At 35.4% G+C, this 20843-nt stretch overlaps 1 protein-coding gene across 5 annotated transcripts in view; it reads left to right on the top strand.

The window, feature by feature from the left end:
• Window positions 1-20843, top strand: part of SS18 (SS18 subunit of BAF chromatin remodeling complex) — an 89414-nt gene that overhangs the window by 57222 nt on the left and 11349 nt on the right. For 3 of the 5 annotated variants that reach the window (XM_045459338.1, XM_045459337.1, XM_045459340.1), the window contains exons 6-10: window positions 3353-3520; window positions 4175-4279; window positions 7085-7177; window positions 7890-8012; window positions 11239-11372. In XM_045459338.1, the coding sequence (XP_045315294.1) occupies window positions 3353-3520; window positions 4175-4279; window positions 7085-7177; window positions 7890-8012; window positions 11239-11372 (623 nt within the window). The remainder of the gene's footprint in view (window positions 1-3352; window positions 3521-4174; window positions 4280-7084; window positions 7178-7889; window positions 8013-11238; window positions 11373-20843) is intronic. The other 2 variants (XM_045459339.1, XM_045459341.1) reach the window with 2 other exon arrangements.

Here is a 20843-nt window from a genome sequence, read left to right as displayed (position 1 = left end):
GATTTATAGAGTTATAGTGTATTGGTTTCCATTTGAAGATGTGAATATATGTGTGTGTATACAGAATTTTTTAAAAAATTATATAATCTTAAATTTTTCACAGATTAATGAAAACCTAATGTTATTTTTATAGTTGACTCTAAAAAAATTTTTGACCAGTAACTTAAGATAAAACTAAGTATTAACCATCTCATTGGAACAAAGAATTCCAATGACATAAAATGTGGTGATTTGGGAATATTTTACATATGTTTAAGATATAGCACATTATTTCCATAGAATATCTGTTACATATGAAACTCAGAATGGAAAGAAATAATATTGTGATGAGCATTTGTTATATGTTCTCTTAAAACACTTTTACAAAACATATGGTAGATAATTAAGACATTAAGAACTTTGTGTATGTAATATCACACTTTGTTGCGCATCTTAGCGTCAAAATGATTTATTTAAGAGATGAAGAACAACTTTTAAGCCATATAGTAATGTGTGATGTCATTGTTTGTAGAAAATGGTTATAATGGACTCATTTTGTAATCTTCCTTCTGTAGTACAGATTTTTACAAGTAATTTTGGTGTAAACTTTTGAGATTCAACTCTCATTTCCATTACTGTCTCAAAGGATGATAGACATTTGCCAGTGTAGCATATTTCATTATCACATGGAAAATAATACTATTCTTAAAACAATCAAAGTTGAAGTCCTAATTTTTTTTTTTAATGGGTAAGGCTTCAAGGAAAAAGATGAAAAACAACATGTTTTAGCAATGCTATCCTCCTCCATTCTCTGTGGTTTTAGGTTTGATCCTGACTGATGTGGAGGATCCTCGGAGGGAGGGAAGTGACAAAGAATAAAACGGTGGTGGTAATTGAGCTCTTTGGGATTGGAACTGCTGACAGTCCCAAAAGATAAAGCACAGTGCCATGGTCTTTTCTATTTGGGGCTTAAGCTGGATTACTTTTCTCCTTTAGAGCAAAGCTTAGAATTTTTTTGTTATTATATCCTTTTGGATTTCCCCCCAGCTATGATGTTTCTGCTTTCTTCCTCCTCTATTTGAAGTTCTGGTTCCAATGCATACTATATGTATTAGTTTTATAGTTGCCTTCTGTGAGACAGGAAGCCTTTAATCAGTGTTGGAGAAGAGAGTCAAAGCAAAACCTTCATTTACTGAAAATGAGTTACAGAAATGCCTAATCATACTGCCTATTAGATTATACCTGCTAGTGTTCAATACTTTATTATATACAAAATATATTTTAAAAATTACAATTTCAGTTAAACTAGTTTCAAGCTTGTGTTTTGTCTGTCCCAGTTGGTTATCTTGATCTTTGGATTCCTTAGCTAAAAACTAGAAAATTAGGATCCTTACCTCTGTTAGTTGTTGGTTTACATGAAATAAATATGAAAGTATGTCTGGCAGTGTTAAGTGCATTTAGTGTTAAGTTCTCTTCCCTTCCATTCTCCACCGAGCCATCTTATCCCTACTATAAAGAGTTTATTTCCTTGTTGAAAGTCCTAGCGTAACCTTTGAAAGACTTATATTTATGATAAAATTAGAGAGAAAGAGGAATTTGAAACGAAGTAGAAGAACAAAAGATGGCAAATAGGAGAAAAAGAGCTCTGATAAATGACTTTAGATAATACAGGTCTTCAAAGTGGAAGAGAGTTAAATTCTTTTTGCTAATGTTGCTGCTTTTGTAGGCTAGTAATATGTTTAAAGAGGTAATTGTGTTTTGTTTTTAACTTTTATTTAAATAAACAATGAACTTTTGGCTGTTCTGCGTAATTTCTACTGTACAAGTTTTCTCAGGCCTCTAATCCTTTACTTTTGTCCTTAAATTGTCCGTGAGTCAGTAAAGGAGGAGTACGTAGCTGTTTAAGCAGTAAACTGGGGGATGACTCATATGTACTTCTGAGACAGTAATGGTTATGATGGTAGAATGATGAGTTCTCCATACCATCACTTGACCCAGTGAACCTCTGAGGAGCTGTTTACATTGTTAGGTGGCAACACAGAACTTTATGGCCATTGTTGATTATTTCACGTGATATATTTTTAGTGTTGCCAATGTGATACTATAGCAGTGGTAGTGTGGCTACCTGGATATTGCTTGCTTTGGAGGCTGTAGTTCTTTTTTTTGTTGTTTTGATTTTTTTTCATGTTTATTATTTATTTTTGAGAGAGAGGGTGAGAGAGCACAAGTAAGGGAGGGGCAGAGAGAGAGGGAGTTACCTCCTAATCCAAAGCAGGCTCCAGGCTCTGAGCTGTGAGCACAGAGCCCAACGTGGGGCTCACACTCCCTATCCATGAGATCATGATTTGAACCGAAGTTGGATGCTTAACCTACTGAACCACCCAGGTGCCCCTGGGCACTCTAATTCTGATACCTGACTCTATGGCTTATTACAGTTTTCTGCCTAGGTATTTTTGATTGTGTGTGTGTTAGTACTTACTAAGAAGCACTACAACCCTTTGATTTCAGGAAGACCTTTTTCATTTATAAATCTTATAAATGGAAAAGGGAAAGAAGACCCTTTAAAAATTTAATCCTAAAATTAAAGTTTATGAAATCCGCCAATGTAAATGTATTTATAAATGTGTCGTTTCCCTATCTACCATTATATAATGAAATGAGTGGTAATTGAAAAGGGGGGAAAAAAGGGATGTCCAGAGATTAGGTTTCTTTCCTAATCTGGTTTGACCCCTCCTTTGCTGTGTGATTTTGTGAAGTTTGTTGTGGTATATTTTCTTATATAGCTTAAAGATTTGGGGCGCCTGGGTGGCTCGGTCGGTTGAGCGTCTGACTTCGGCTCAGGTCATGATCTCACAGTTCGTGGGTTTGGGCTCCACATCAGGCTCTGTGCTGACGGCTTAGAGCCTGGAGCCTGCTTCAAATTCTGTGTCTCCCTCTCTCTCTACTCCTCCCCTGCTCATGCTCTGTCTCTCTCTCCTTCAAAAGTAAATAAAAACATTGAAAAAAAAATTAAAAAGAAAAAAAAGATTCTGTTTTTCCCAAGAGAATTGTGTAGATAAATATTATGTAGCATATCTTGAAAAATGCATATATTCAGGATGTTTACATATTATATTCACTTTTTTAAAGAAATTACTAGAACACTCCTTCAGTGGATTTCAGATGAACTACCATGTATTAGTTGTTTTCCTCGTTTGCAGATTATTTTTGGCATGTGAACTTCAACTGAAAGATTTATTTTTATTGAAGTCAGTTTTCATTATAATACCTTACATATTTTGGGGGTTATATGATAAAATACTTTTGTATTTCTCTTAAGGTATTAAAATTATATGTAAAAAAATTGTGTGCATAATATTTTGTCTCTTTTCAGCTCCAATGATGCATCAGCAGCCTCCTTCTCAACAATACAATATGCCACAGGGAGGTGGGCAGCATTATCAAGGCCAGCAGCCTCCTATGGGAATGATGGGTCAAGTTAACCAAGGCAATCATATGATGGGTCAGAGACAGATTCCTCCTTATAGACCACCTCAACAGGGTAAGATTACATTTGGGAAATTTCCTGCTTAATATAAGTAAAACTGTAGTTGAAAGGCTTTACATTTTAATTAACATTTCATATAGGCAAATTCAGGGCTTTGTGTTTCTTGATTTTTAGTATTATTATTATTACATATTTTTTTCTAAAAGGTAGTGGATATAGTAGGTACAAAGGTTCATGGAGTGGATAGGAACTTCCTGCTACACAGCTTCCTTTTATTTTTTTCTGGGAAGAGATTATATCATAAAATTTTATATCAAAAGCTCACTAATGTATAGCAGAAAATACAATTTTAATTTTGAGAAGTTACTTAATATATGGTCAGAAACAAACCCTAGTTTATTCCAAACTGCTCTAACATCAAAAAGAAAATTAATTTTCTACTAGTTTGAACCTTTTTTAAAGAAGTTAGTGTTTGTTTTTTTAAGTTGGTATTGTTAGATCCTGTATGTATAGTCGTAATAATTTTTGTGAAACGTGGTGTTGCTGTGTGTTTATGGATGTGTGTGTATAAAAATAGTTCAAAGTATCTCAATTGCCAGAACATCTACAGGTGAGAAATAATCTCTTAACAATATCAGATTAGAAAAGAAAGCCTTTGATGACATAGAAAACAAATTATTTATGTCTTGACTGGTTGTGGTTTTTCAGGCCCACCACAGCAGTACTCAGGCCAGGAAGACTATTATGGGGACCAATACAGTCATGGTGGACAAGGTCCTCCAGAAGGCATGAACCAGCAATATTACCCTGATGGTAAACTCTCCTAATGTTAACTTTCCCATTTTCTATTCCCTCCCCAATATTAATGCAGATAGCTGTTCAAAACATTTTAATGAGGATGAAGAAACTAACAATATGTTTCTTCTAAATTTAGAAACACTTTAATAATCTAAAGCCCCAGTGATTGCATTAGTGTATAATCTCTATCAAAGTGTATTTTGTTTAAATAGTCCATATTAGTACCATCAGGAATGACATTCTGTCAGTGGAATCCTTTCTTATATAAAAGAAGATTGAACCAAAGCAAATGTTACTGATTTCACTTTTTTTAATAGCAGCTTTATTGAGATAATTCACACACTGCAAAGTTCACCCATTGGTTTACTTTTATGCATTGTATAAATACATAGAAGATAATAGTTCTTGAGTCTGTTTCCAAGTTTTATCATTTTAGTTAACGTTAAATACTTCTCAAAGAACTGTGGTTTATATACATTAGCATTTGCATTTGAAAATTTTGGAGGCTAAATTATACCCATAATATAACTGTGTATAGAGTTAGTAGAATAGGAAAAGCATTTGGAAACCAGATTTTAATTTTAATTATTTAGCTTAATGGTATTTTTTTTTTTAGTGGGAAGGGGCTTGTGAAAAGGTGGTCACTGAAGATGTATTGCATTTAGTAATGATCCAAGCAGAAGTCGGCTTTCTCACTGTACAGGGCTTTCCATTTTTCTGTATGTTTGAAATTTTATGCTACAGTGTTGAGGAAAAAATAATCCAAACATACAAAACTGTGGTAAATTGGAGGTAGCTGTTCACATTACAGTATGATTTGTCTTGTTATGAAAGGATTTGTCAAAATCTTCATTTATCCAGGAAGCTCCCCTGGTATATTTAAGTAAACTATTTAACAGAGAAACTTGGGGAAACTAAAAATTAAAAGCTAAAGTGTTGGGACTGGCGATTTGAAGCTAATGTAAACTAGTAAGAAGATAGAATGTGGTGTATTTAAAAAATCATTTAGCTGCCAGTTTTGGGTTCATATGTAAAGCATAAAGGTACATCAGTATAAGGATACTGGTTTTTACTTCAGAGGCAGAGCAAACACTCACCTGTAGAATTTTGCATATGATAAATGTTTGCCAGTGATAGTGAGGATGTGTACAGATATTTCTTATAAGAAAATGACAAATTTTTTTAAATCTCAGGTTTTCTTGCCCTGAATATTCAGAATGTTGGATTTTTTTTTTGTTGTTTCACATGTAGACATTATATTAAGATTTTTTTCAGTGAAAAACTTCAGAATGTTTATATACTGTGGATATTTTAAAGAAGTGAAATCTAGTTTGTTAAATTTATTTATTAGGAAGTCTGAAAGTAAACAATTGTTTGAATTTCTAAAATGTGTTTTATATAACTGAGTTGAATTTGACACTGTTATTTTGGTCCTGTGTATTTCCTGAAATGTGAAATGTATGTTGTTATAAATATGACCTTTCTATTCAGAATAGACAGACATATTATTTTTGTATATATCAGAACTTTAAGGTTACTGTAAATTACTTATTACGTCAGGGAATTAAAAAATCTAAATGGTATCTTTTTTGCATAGGTGTGTATTAATATCTTTTTCTCACATTTATGTAGAGTATTCCATTCATAACAACAGTTTTCTGAAACAGCATTGGGTATTTTCTTACCAGATATTTATGCCAGTAAATACATAGATTAGGAGTTGGCAAACTTCTTTCTGTAAAGAGGCAGAGAGTAAGTATTTTAGTCTTTGTGGGACATATGGTCTTAGTCTCAACTACTGAACCCTTGTTGTAGCATGAAAATAGCTGTAGGAAATATGAATGGGCATGCCTGTGTTCCAGTAAAACTTTATTTACCAAAACAAGCCACTGGCCATATTTATACTGCAGGCCATAGTTTGCCAACCCTTAATGTAGATATTTCTGAGGTAGTTTGGGAATGTTGGAATCCTAGAACACTGAGTATAACATTTATTCATAACTGTATTCCTTCTTAATTAGGCATTCTTTGAAAATTTAGTTTAGATTTTAGCTAACTGAAGTGTTATTTCCTCTATTTTCTTAGTACTACTTAGTTAAAAGAACTAGACTATTGATTTTCATTAAAGTCCAGTCATAAAATTTATCGAGCCTTAATACTAAAGGGGTACTCTAGCACTTAACACAGTATTAATTTTATGTAGGTATATGTTTATGATACTCTAGAAATACTTTCTAAAGACTTCTAGAATGGCAGCGTTAAGCAATAATGTTCTTATATCTGAAAATAACTTTATGAGATACATCATGCAAGTAAATAGAATGTGAAAAATTTGTTTCAGTTTCTTTCAGGGGAAAAAAACTTATGGAGCTTTTTTATATTTTGCATTGTTTTAGCATATGCTGTGGAATTGGCGACCAGCAGAACAGGTGTTTGACAAAATATGATAATTGCTTCCTTTGTTCGTTCTAATTTAATTCAAGTTATTTACATGTGAAAGGCCTAAATGCTTTCATTCTCTCTTTTTTTAAAAAAATTGAAGATAAAGTTTTTCTCCCCCCCCCCCTTGATGAGGATGATCAGTTAAGACTAAGTGTAATGTTTCTAAAACTACTGTTTTTGCTTTTAAAAAATTTGCACGTTATCTCAATATGGAAACAATCACATTGGTAAATATTTGGCTAATGCAATTGAAATTATTTTTTATGTATTTCCATTTCTTTTTCTTTTTTTCAATTTTATCTGAAAGTTTAAATATATTTAGGGTTTTCACTCAGTGGCCATTAACGTTTCTTCCTGTCTCTTGTCGAATTGATGTAGGTCATAATGATTACGGTTATCAGCAACCGTCGTATCCTGAACAAGGCTACGATAGGCCTTATGAGGATTCCTCACAACATTACTACGAAGGAGGTATCTATATACCTTCACACACATACACATATATATCCCCTTCTACAGGAATGAAAATTCTTGCATAAGACAACTTCTACCCATGCAAAGCTCTTGTAGAATACTAGTTGCTGGCTGTCTTGAAAGTTACAGGGAGCCCAGAACAATTAAAATAATTTCCTTACAAATATTTAAAGTGTGTAACCATGACTTGCCATTTCTAACAACAATAAAAAGACTAAAACATTTAAAAATAATTTTTTCCTCAGTGGAAATTTTCTATTTGAACATAAATCCATCAATCCAATTTTTTTTTCTTGTGTGTGTTTACATATGTATAATTTTACATATAAGTATAGTGCCTTTAGGAAACAGCTTGCTGATCTTGTGTAGCTAGTGTGTGCTCTTGTAGCTGTCTTTAATTTTGTCTTTTTTATTTTATTTAGCATAGTCATGATCTTATGACTGTGATGTTCCAGTAAATGTAATGCTCGTATGGCAGAGACGCTGAAAATGCTGCAGTTCAACCTTGCAAAATTGGCTTTAACTGCAGTTTGTTTGGCCGAAATCCTTCTGTTTGGTTTGAGTTTTTTCTTTGTTTTGTTAACTTTCAAAAATCAATATGGCATTTCATTTTGTTCTTGTGTTGTTGGCTATGCATCTTAGAGTAAAAAAGTTAATTAAGCAAACTTCTCAGTTTTTTTTCTTTTTCTCTTCTCCAATTATCCTGTAGGAAATTCACAATATGGCCAACAGCAAGATGCTTACCAAGGACCACCTCCCCAACAGGGATATCCACCCCAGCAACAGCAGTACCCAGGGCAGCAGGGCTATCCAGGACAGCAGCAGGGCTACGGTAATGGTTTTTTGCAGTTTTGTTTTGAAATATTGAAGGACATATTTAATGTTTATTTCTCTAAGAATTCTTCTTTTCAAAAATATGATTTTAGCTCATTCTATTACTGACTAATTGAAAATGTTTTTTCTCCAATAAACTGGTAATCCATTTAAAAAGAAACATAAACTAGAGGTGGTTCATTGACCAAAGGTAAGGTATGTAATCATTTGAAATGAGTTCTTAAACCTCGTTGGCATTCATGCCCAGCCAGTAGCTTTGTGTGTGCTTGGAAAACCGACGAATTGGGTGATTATTGACCATATCTAACGTAATTCGCTTAGCAAACTTATTTCTAAAACTAATGACTGTTACTATGAAAAATAATATTGATTTTTGGAGTACAAATGAGATTTATTTGGAATGCATAAAGAAAATGTTTTTGTCATTCTTTGGTTAAATAGCAATATACACATCCATAGAGGTGTATTTATTGCTGTTATGTATCTTACAGAGTTTGGGGAAGTATAGCTGTATTTTCTTATTATAAACTCACTATAAGAGTTATAGTAGCTGGATATCTAGCTTTGAATAACTTTATTAGACAGGGAGTAGGAATGATAAAGACCTGATCTCTCATTCTTAAATTTTAGGCCACTGTCACTACTCTCTATATATGAAAATATGGTTCTAATGCTAGAGAAGTAACTGCTTATTAATCTGACATCATCTCTTGCTAACATAGTCTCTTTTTTACATCAGTAATATTTTATTATTTTTATTCATTAGTTTAAGCTCTGAGATGACTCTGGGCACCTCTCTCTACTCGTTATAGCAAGTCTCAGAACCAAAATCAGATTGAAATTCTCTTGTGTCTTCAACTTATGCATTGAAATTTGGTCAGGTATTAGGAGCCAGATATTTCCCCCCAAACTGATAAGTTCTAGTTCTTTAATTTGAGATATGACGTTAGAAATATTCCATGGATGGGGCACCTGGGTGGCTCAGTTGGTTAAGCGTCCGACTTCGGCTCAGGTCATGATCCCACGGTTCGTGGGTTCGAGCCCTACATCGGACTCTGTGCTGACAGCCCAGAGCCTGGAGTCTGCTTTGGATTCTGTGTCTCCCTCTCTCTCTGCCCCTCTCTCACTTGTGCTCTCTTTCTCTCAAAAATAAACATTAAACAAATTTTTTTTTAGAAATATTCCATGGATTTCTTGTTTGTTTTTGTTATTTGTTTTGTCTTTTTAAGTGAGCTCCAGCATGGCTTAAACTAGTTGGACACTTAACCAACTGAGCCACCCAAGCATCCCGGGATTTCTTGTTTTTACAAAGGAATTCTTGCTCTTCTCAAATGGCATTTTCATTTCCTGACCATTGAATATTTGTATTTTGAATAAGTATTCTGGTTTTACTGTGTTTACGTGAAAACAAATATGATGTGGTTAAATCAGGTAAATTCATTTATTTAAGATAAATATTGGGGCGCCTGGGTGGCGCAGTCGGTTAAGCATCCGACTTCAGCCAGGTCACGATCTCACGGGCCGTGAGTTCGAGCCCCGCGTCAGGCTCTGGGCTGATGGCTCAGGGCCTGGAGCCTGTTTCCGATTCTGTGTCTCCCTCTCTCTCTGCCCCTCCCCCGTTCATGCTCTGTCTCTCTCTGTCCCAAAAATAAATAAACGTTGAAAAAAAAAAATTAAAAAAAAAAAAAGATAAATATTATTTTCAGTGGGAAGAGAGAGTAAATGAAATGTATTTTTGAAATTTTTGTTTTTAACGTTTATTTATTTTTGAGACAGAGAGAGACAGAGCATGAACGGGGGAGGGTCAGAGAGAGAGGGAGACACAGAATCGGAAACAGGCTCCAGGCTCTGAGCAGTCAGCACAGAGCCCGACGTGGGGCTCGAACTCAAGGACCGCGAGATCGTGACCTGAGCCGAAGTCGGACGCTCAACCGACTGAGCCACCCAGGCGCCCCAATGTATTTTTGGTTAGAGTAGTTAACTGCTGTTTTGTTCGACCTTGGGAATCCCAAAGGAGAAGTCCCCATTTTGCTTATTTGTAGGCTTCTGTTGTCATACTTTCTTCTAATAGAAGAGTTAGACTTTTAATAATTGAGTGTATAATAATTAAATAAATAATAGACCGATGGAATTTATTTAAGCTTGAACATTTATTCTCTTTGACACTTTCCTCTGCCATCAGTGTTTTTTTATGGCAGATTTTGAATGGCTGTGATAGAAAACATTTAAGTGTCAAAGCTTTTCAGCTTATGCTTTATAAAGCATTCTTTACAATAGGCAGTAGTAGAATTTATGAAACAGACATATTTGTTTGGCAAGCCAAATTAGTCCCTTGCCATCTCTGGAATTGGAAATCATTCATTTTTATGGGTTAAGTATTAAAGGTGATTGGTACACAGAGTGTAACTTTTGAATCAAGTTTTTTCACATGCAACCTGTGGCTTTTCAAGTCTTTGGTTTTGGTTTGAAAATATTGTGGTAGTAAACTTATTAATGCAGAGCATAAAGCATTCTTTTGGTGATTGCAAATATCAATCTAGAATTTCATGGAAAATTATTCTTTATGATTCTCTGGTGATTGCAAGTGTAAATCTAGAGTCCTACAGCTGTAAATATCATTGATTCTCAAACTTTATTCAGAAATTATTTCAGTATTTTAATTTGAACCTGCTTCTTGCTTTTTCTTTTATTTACTTTTTACTTTTATTTTTAAAGTTTATTTATTTTGAGAGAGCGAGAGAGAAGGAGAGAGCCTGAAGCTGGGCCTGTGAGGGGCTCAGACTCATGAACCATAAGATCATGACCTGAGCTGAACCCAAGAGTTGACACTTAACTGACTGAACCACCCAGGGCCCTTGTTGCTTTTTCTTTTACCTGTTGCGTATAGTGGTTAACTTTCTAGTAGTGGTATAGATGAATTTTCTTGATACCATGGAATTAACCTGCTTAACAACTCCTGAGTCACTTTTACGTATTTGGAAAAAAATTCATGACTAACACATAGCTCACTGGTTACACCGAATCAAAACATTTTGTACATGGCACTATCCTTATAATATTTTCATTCTTACAACCTTTGGAATTTATTTCAAAAAGCATTTGAGAAGATCAAGATACCAACTATCTTTTTTGTTTAGATATAAAAACGTGATAACACCTGGTTCTAAACCCTTTCAAGAATTCTGTTTTTATCTGGGTTTTTGTTTATGTTAATTATTTTGCAGGTCCTTCACAGGGTGGTCCAGGTCCTCAGTATCCTAACTACCCACAAGGACAAGGTCAGCAGTATGGGGGTTATAGACCAACGCAGCCTGGACCACCACAGCCGCCACAGCAGAGGCCTTATGGATATGACCAGGTAAATTATTTGGCCAACTGTGTGATTGCCCCATTATTTGCTCACCCTTGATAAGGTTGTTTTTCACTTGAAGGCTTGTTTTTCCCTCCTCCTGTTCATAGTATATGAGTTAACAAAAAAATTTACTTTTAAGTCTTTTTCATAGAATGCTAGCACAGCTGACCATAGTTACTGTCACATGTAAAACATGTCTTATCTCTGAGACCCAGCATCCATTCATATTCATATTCTCTTTCTCTTTCTCTCTCTCTGGTCTTTACCCGGGCATTCCAGACATCATTCCCTCTTCTAAAGCCCCTGATTTCTCTCATCTCCCTCACATTTATTGCTGAAGACTGTGCATTGACATATAGAGACATGGAATCCATCTGTGACAACTCTCTTAGTAGCTCTTGTCTTCGTTTCAGCATATCCATTACCTTCTGCCACATTGGTGGTGTCCTGTCTCTTTAAATCCATAGTTACTTCTGCCTCTGTTGCCTCCTTTCATATCCCTTATTTCAAGTATTAAAAATGTTTATCTTGGGGTGCCTGGGTGGCTCAGTCGGTTGAGCGTCCGACTTCAGCTCAGGTCATGATCTCATGGCTCATGAGTTCGAGACCCACGTCGGGCTCTGTGCTGACAGCTCTGAGCCTGGAGCCTGCTTCGGATTCTGTCTGTCTGTCTCTCTCTCTCTCTCTCTCTCTCTCTGTCTCTCTGTCTCTCAAAAATAAATAAACGTTAAAAAAATTTTTTTTTTTAATGTTTATCCCCTGTTATCTTTCCTTCTGCTTTCACATATGTAGAGATGTAGCTCATTCTAAGATGACTGTATCCTCTTGAACCTAGTATTTATTTAAGTTCCTTCTTTTCACCAGTAAACTTTTCAGACTTAACTAATCTGTGCCACAGTCATTGTTTTCTGAATCTTACTATTATGCATACTCTAAATTATAATGAAAATGATGTATTATGTTGGCAGTTTCCTTAGATTGATTTCAGATTTGTCTAATGACCTTCTAGTGAGGAAAATCTGGTCTGCTCACTACTTAAGCTACCTAAAACAGCTTATATTTTTTGTAAGTTATGTATGGTTCCAGGGCCAGTGTTGGTGATCTGGTTTGAGGAACAACACAGTGCAGTACTAATCAGAACTTGAGGTATGAGCAATTTTTTTATCAGTGCTCTCTCAAGCCTACAACCCCTTGTACTGACACTTCCTATTTAAGTGATAAAAGAGATAAAAGAGACTTAAAAGGGTAAGGACAAATGAGTAATATATTTAAAAATACACTATTAATCAAAGGGTTAGGCAGAAATTTTATTTAGATTTTAAAAGTAAAAAAAGTCTTGGCTAATGAGTGCTTAAGGGCAAGATTCCTGAGCACAAGATTTGGGCTCATTCTAATCCACAAGTTAACTTTTTAATTTTTATCTATTTATAATTAATTGATTGATTGATATTTTGAAGTAGGCTCCACGCCTGATGTGGAGCTTGAACTCACGACCCTAAGATCAAAGAGTCCCATGCTCCACTGACTGAGCCACCCAAGCACCCCCACAAGTTTACTTTTTAAAAAATGAGCTTCTGATCATTTATTCTTTCAGTCAACAAATGTTTATTAATTATCTTCATGTGCTGGGCACTATTTTAGGTCCTATGCTCCCTATGGCTGGTGGAACAGCTAGCTATTTTGGTCTCTCTAACTTCACTTTTGAATGTTTATTGTTTATTTTGAGAGAGAGAGTGCCTGTGCACGAGCAGGTGAGGCACAGGGAGAGGGAGAGAGAGGATCCCGAGCAGGCTCCACCCTCAGTGTGGAGCCCTGTGCAGGGCTCAATGCCACGACCGTGAGATCATGACCTGAGCCAAAAATAAGAGTTGGACCCTCAACCAACTGAGCCACCCAGGTGCCCCTCTTACCTTCACTTTTGACACATTTGACACATGTTCCTATTTTCATTCCTGAATGGTCTTCTTTGCTTCTAATTACTGTGCTTCTTTACTTCTCTTAGATTTCTAGTGATTCCTTCTTTATTGTTTCATTTTCTTGTCTCACTTGTTTCTTGTCTTTCTTTTAAGTAAAAATGTTTGGCTCAGTGTTTTTCTTGGTCTCTCTACTCACCCTGTCTTATATTTTCAGTATCCTTAGCCCACCCTCTGCAAACCAACTTCAGCTCCATTTTTTCAACTTGTACAGAACATCTCTATTTGGATGTCTTGCCATTTCCATCAACTTCAGCATGTTGTGGACTAAACTAACCGTTTTCTCTCTAAATGACGTATTTCTAAATCCCCTAAACTTAACATCAGTCATTAAGTAAATGTTTCTTGAGCAACATTTATATGCCAAGTATCTACGATTGGGGTACATTGGGAAACAAAGATAGACATAAGCTCTACCTTTATGAACTTAAATCTAGATAAATCTAGATGAGATCCAGAAGAATAAACAGATGATATAATACAGTGTGAGAAGTCCTTGAACTCAAGACTTTTGTGGAAGGGGGATACTAATCTAGATCACAGAAAAAATGTTCTTTGGGAAGTATTATAATAGTGTGAGGGCCCAAGGACGAGTAGGTTATTAGACAAGTAGACATAGAAGAGGGAAGTGTATTCTAGTCAGAAAGAGGTGTGTTCACAAAGGACTACTAGTGTTAAGGGGTGTGGTTGAGTAAAGCAGAAGCATGGGGAGGGAGAGGCAAGATTGGAGAGAGAAGTTAGGTTTAGATTGGGAAGACTCTCACAAGCCATGTTACGGGACTTGGACTTTATCCTGACATCATTTGAAGCCTTTATAAGACATTTTAAATGATGGATATAATATATTAGCTGTGCCTGGCACTTGGTGAACATGATATGTGAAAGATTATGTGTTGTAATATATAGCATATATGATAGATATGTGATACACTACCTCTTTCATTATAATTATTCCACTCCATAAAGTTCCTAGGAATTTGGGATGGTACTATAGAAAAAGACCCATGACGTTTGGCTAGATGCCAGCCACATCTCCTTCCCCACTAGAAAAGGCTATGAAGAGGGGACCATTTTAGCTACTTCAGTGTTAGTAGTCTGCCCATATTTATTAGAGATTTCACCTTATCTGTATCCCCCAATCCAAACACTTGTTGGTCTTTTCATTTTAGGGAAAGTAGTTCACCTCTTCAAGATAATGAAGGGAACAGAAAACTAATACAGATTCTTAAATCCAATAGTAATATAATTATAGTGGTGGCTTAGGCAGATGACTCTTCTAGCAGTGTGCACAGTGAATTCAAAGGGGGGAAATTGAGAGACAAGCCTTGCTAGGGGCTGTTGTTTCTCCATCATTTCTTCCCATATCACTAAACAGCAGCTTGATTCTTTCAGTTCCTTATGCCAAGAACCTGGAGTCATCTTGGCTCCCCTCTTTTTTGCAAATCAAGCATCTTGTCAACCAGCAAATTTCATCACCTCTCCCTTCAAAATATATCCAGTATCTGGCCATTTTTACAACCTTCTGCTCTTACCCAAGTCAGAGTTACAACTGTCATTCATCTGAACTGGTCTTCTGCTTTTGTCCTAGCTCTGCTATAGGATATGCTCCACATAGGACCCAGAATGATCTTTTAAAAACATTAGATTATGCCACCCCACTGCTCAAAGCCCTGTGGTGACTTCAGTCTTACTTAAAGTAAAAGCAAGACCTTAGAATAACCTACAAAGTCCTACATGACTTGTGCCCCCACTACCTGTCCCACCACTTCATCTCTGTATTTTTAGAATTTTTTTAATGTTTATTTATTTATTTTTGAGAGAGACAGAGAGAAAGAGCGAGCACACAAGAGGGGGAGGGGCAGAGAGAGGGAGAGGGAGACACAGAATCTGAAGCAGGCTCCAGGCTCTGAGCTGTCAGCACAGAAACCAATGTGGGGCTCAAGCTCAATGAGCTTTGAGATCATGATCTGAGCCAAAGTTGGATGCTTAATTGACTGAGCCACTCAGGCACCCCTCACTTCATCTCTGTATTTATAGCTGCCCTCATTCACTTTGCTGCAGTCACTTTACTGTTCCTTAAACACATCAAGCATATTTCTACCTCAGAACCTTTGTATTTGCTGCACCCTTTATTGCCAGAACTCTTCCCCGAGACGTATAGTTGGCTTCCTCCCTTTCTTCAAATCTCTGCTCTGTTCTGTTACCGTATCATATTAAGGAGTCCTTCTACCTATGTAAAATAGTAACATCTTGCATTGCCTCACTTTATAGTAGCCCCCCTCTACCCACAGAGGATATGTTCTGAGACTCTTAAAAACCACAGATAGTACTGAACCCTGTGTATACTATGTTTTACCTATGTAAATACACCTATGGTAAAGTATAATTTTAAATTAGGCACAGGAAGAGATTAACAGTAAAGAATAGAAAAATAATTATAACAATATACTGTAATAAAAGTTATACAAATATGGTCTTTCTCTCTCAAAATATCTGATTGTACTGTACTCACCCTTGTGATGATGTGAGCTGATAAAATGCCTACACGATAAGGTGAAGTGAGGTGATGATGTATGCATGTGACATGGTGTTGGGCTGCTATTGACCTGACGATATGTCAGGAGGATCATCTGCTACTGAACCGCAGTTGACCACAGGTCACTGAAATTGTAGAAAGCAAAACTGTGAGTAAGGGGGGACTACTGTATTTTCCTACCCTTCTGTATTTAAACAACTTTTTTGAAGTATTATTGACATTCCATAAACTGCATATATTAAAAGTACACAATTTGATACTTGTCAATGAGTCAGTCTTTTCAATTTTACCTATTCTGGTGTATGTCTGGTGATAGTTTATTGTGCTTTTCATTTTCATGCCCTAAAGGACAAGTGATAATGACTTATCTTCTCATGTGCTTATTTTTCCATCTATGTATCTTCTCTGAAATGTCTGTTCAAATCTTTTGCTTATTAAAAAAAAGTTCAGTCCCTTATTTTCTTATTGAATATTGAGAGGTCTCTGTATATTATACATACAAATCCTTTATCAGATATATAATTTGCAAATATTTTTCTCCAGTCTGTTGCTTCTCTTTTCATTGTTTCAACATTGTTTTTTGAAGACAGGAACTTTAACATTTTTATGAAGTCGAATTTATCAACTTTGTCTTTTATGGATCATGCTTTTGGTTTTATGTGTGGGAAATCTTCACTTAACCCAGAGTCACAAATATTTTCTCTTAATGCTTTCTTCTAGAAGCCTTATATTTTTTAAAAATTTAATTTAATTTTATACTTTATTTTTGGCAGGGGCAGGGGGGAACATGAGCAGGGAGGGGCAGAGAGAGAGAGGGAGAGAGAGAATCCCAAGCAGGCTCTGTCTGCACTGTCAGTGCAGAGTCCAACATGGAACTTGATCTCACATATCAGGACCTGAGCTGCAATCAAGAGTTGGGTGCTTAACCGATTGAGCCACCCAGGCATCCCTAGAAGCCTTATGTTTTTAGGCTTTACATTTAAGTCTATAATCCATTTTGAGTTAATTTTTCTATGAAGCACGAATTGAAGTTTACATCTTATTTTTTCAAATGGATAGCTAATTTTCTCAGCACTATTTTTTGAAAAGATTAGCCTTTGCTAAAAACCTTTGCTGAAAATCATAAATATGTCTATTTCTGGACTGACCTATTTCTCTGTCTTTATGTCAATACCATGCTGTCTTTATTACTATAGTTTTACAGTAAGTTTTGAAATCGGGTGTTGTTAGTTTTTCAGCTTTAACCTTTGCAAAATTGTTTAGGCATTTGGGTTTTTGTATTTCCATATGATTTTTATAATCAGCTTGTCAATTTCTACAAAAAGCCTACAGATATTTTGATGGGAATTGCCTTACACGTATAGATTCGCAGAGAGTTGTATCTTAACATGAGGTCAGTGAGTATCCATCCTATGAGCATGGCATATGTCCCTTTAAATTTTTTTTTCAGCAGTGTTATGTAGTTTTCAGCATACAGGTCTTAACATAGGTTTTGTCAGATTTATCTCTAGGTATTTTTATATTCTTGATACTATTGTAAATTTTTTAAAATTTTAATTTACAATTGTTAATTGCTGGTTGTATAAAAGTACAGTTTGTTTTTTTACATTGATATTTTACCAGAACTGTAATATTAACTCACTTATTATTTCTAGTAGTTTTTTTGTAGATTGTCAGAATTTCCACATAGAAATCATGTGTGTGGAAAAAGACTTATTTTTTCCTTTACAATCTGATTGCTCCGCTTTTCTCCCCCTTAATCTAACCTCACCTTAAAACCTTTAACACAATGTTGAATATAAATAGTGAGAGTGGACATCTTTTGTCTTACTCCTGCTCTTAGGGGGTTAACAGTCGGCCTTTCAGCCTTACATGAGATGTGTAGGGTTTGTGTGGATATCCTTTATCAGATAGAACTTGTTGCTTGTATTCCTAGTCTGCTGAGAAATTTTATCAGGAATGAATACTGAAATTTGTCAAATGATTTTTCCATATCTTTTGAAGGAATCATAGCTTTCCGGGGCGCCTGGGTGGCGCAGTCGGTTAAGCGTCCGACTTCAGCCAGGTCACGGTCTCGCGGTCCGTGAGTTCGAGCCCCGCGTCAGGCTCTGGGCTGATGGCTCAGAGCCTGGAGCCTGTTTCCCATTCTGTGTCTCCCTCTCTCTCTGTCCCTCCCCCGTTCATGCTCTGTCTCTCTCTGTCCCAAAAATAAATAAACGCTGAAAAAAAAAAAAAAAATTGAAGGAATCATAGCTTTCTTTCCTTTTTAAATTTAGTATGTTAAATAATATTCTTTGATTTTCAAGTTTTAAATCAATCTTGCATAGCTAGGATAAACTATGTATTATCCTTTTTATATGTTATTAGAGCTGATCAGCTAAAATTTTGTTAACAGTTTTTGCATCTATGAGGGATATTGGACTCTAGTTTTCTTTTAATGCCTTTATCTAGTTTTGTTATCAAAACAGCACAGGCTTCATAAAGTGAGTTGGGAAGAAATGATCCCTTTTCAGTTTTCTTGAAGGATGTGGATGAAATCAGTATTATTCCTTCTAAAATGTTTGGTGCAATTCACTAGTGAAGCTGTTTGGACCTGGATTTTCTTTGCAGGAAGGTTTTTAATTACAAATTTATTTTCTTTATTAGACATAAGGTATTCAGGTTATCTATTTCTTCTTGAAGAGATGTTTCTATTTAAGGGATTTGTCCATTTCATTTGTTTTGTTGATTTCTTTTTTATCCTTTTAGTATCTCTAGTATCAGTAGTGATACTACCTCTTTCATTTCTGATATTGGGAATGTGTATCTTCTCTTCTCTCTTTTTTTCCCCCAGTTAATCTGCCTAGCAGTTTTTATGTACTTTATTGATCTTCTGAGAGAGCCAGCTTTTGGTTTTATAGATTCCCTCCCCCCACCCCACCCCCATTTGTTTTTCTGTTTCCTTGATTTCTGCCCTCTTATTATTTCTTTACTTCTGCTTGGTTTGGGTGTCATTTGCTCTTCTTTTCTGGTTTCTTGACGTAATAGCTGAATTCTCATTGATTTAAGAACTGCCCCGCTTCCTAATATAGATGTTTATTGCTATAAATTCCCCTCTAAGTACTTCTTATGTTGCAGCCCACAAATTTGTGTATATTATGTTCTTATTTTCAGTCAGTTGAAAATATTTCCTGAGTTTGCTTCTGATTTCTTCTTTGATCCAAGTGTTATTTAAAAGTATATAATTTACTTTTTAAATATTTGGAGATTTTCCAGATATTTTTCTGTAACTTATTTCTCATTTAATTCCATCCTCATAATAGAACATACTTAATGTGACTTGAATTCTTCCACATTTATTGAGACTTACTTTATGGCCCAGAATCTGGTCTGTGAGGATGTTCTGTAAATGTCAGATCAAGTTGGTTGAAGTGTTATTCAAGTCCCCTATATCTTCACTGATTTTCTTTCTATTCTATTAGTTATTGGGAAAAATATTTTAAATTTCTGGCTATAATTTGTGTTTGTCTATTTTTCCTTGCAGTTCTTTCCATTTTGCTTCATGTATCTTTTTTTTTTTTTTTTTTTTTTTTTTTGAGAGAGAGAAAGCATGAGTTGGGGAGGGGCAGAGGAGAGGGAGAGAGAATCCAAAGCAGGCTCCACGCCCAGTGTGGAACCTGACACAAGGCTCTATCTCACAACCCTGAGACCTTGACCCGAGTCAAAATCAAGAGTCAGATGCTTAACTGACTGAGCCACCCAGGTGCCCCTGCTTCATATATCTGAATGCTACCTTCTTAAGGTTTGCACATTTTTAGGATTTTTATGTGTTGATTAATGTACTCCTTTTACTATTATGAAAAAACTTCCTTTATCCTTGATAGTATTCTTTGCTCTGAGGTCTTTTTGTCTGATATTAATAGAGCCACACCAACTTTCTTTGGATTAGTGATAGAATTATAAATCTTTTTTATCCTTTAATTTCTTTTTTAAAGATTTTATTTTTAAGTAATGTCTACATCCAACATGGGGCTAGAACTTAACAACCCTGAGATCAAGAGTTGCATACGCTACCAACTGAGCTAGGCAGGCACTCCTTACCCCTTTTTTTTTGGAACATATTTGTGTTTTTATGTTTGAGTTGTATTTCATGAAGGCAGCATTTGTCAGGTCCTTCTTTTTTATCCAATCTGACAATCTCTGCCTTTTAATGGAGGGGCTTTGAACGTTATGTTTTATGTAATTATGAATATGGTTGTATCTGTCATCTTGATTTTTTTTTATTGTTCTTTATTCTCCGTTTCTTTTTCTGTCTTATTTTGAACAATTTTTTTCTGCTTTTAAAAAACATTTTTTTATAGATTTTATTTATGTATGTATTTATTTATTTATTTATTTATTTAAGTTTATTTTGAGAGTGTGAGTGGAGGAAGGGGAGGGGAGAGAATCCCAAGCAGTCTCTGTGCTGTCATCCCATAGCCCAATGCGGGACTCAATCCTACGAACCATGGGATTATGACTTGAGCCAAAACCAAGAGTCAGACTCTTAACCAATCGAGCCACCCAGGCTCCCCAGAAAACCATCTTTATTGATTAATTCATGAACTTCAATTCACTTAACATTTTAGAGTGTACCATTAAATGGGATTTCTTTTTCCAGTATAGTCATTTATCTCTAAACACCCAGCCCTGGGAAACAGGTAGTTTACTTTCAGTCTGTATAGATTTTCCTATTCTGGATGTTTCACATAAGTGGAATCATGCAACATGTGATGTTTTGTGATTGGCTCTTTTTACTTAGCATAATGTTTTTAAGGTTCATCCATTTTGTAACATATTTTAAGTGATGTTATACCACCTTATGTATAGTATGAACCATTTCAATAGTTTACTTTCATTTTTTCCTTTTCAACTTTCTTTTAATGTTATAAATTTTACTTGTACATATGTTATAAACTATATAGTACATGGAATTTTTTTGTTTTTTAA

The sequence above is a fragment of the Leopardus geoffroyi genome, chromosome D3 (assembly GCF_018350155.1).
Source record: "Leopardus geoffroyi isolate Oge1 chromosome D3, O.geoffroyi_Oge1_pat1.0, whole genome shotgun sequence".
Lineage (NCBI taxonomy): Eukaryota > Metazoa > Chordata > Mammalia > Carnivora > Felidae > Leopardus > Leopardus geoffroyi.
Note: the sequence above shows the minus strand (reverse complement) of the source record. Positions and strands in the feature narration are given on the sequence as shown.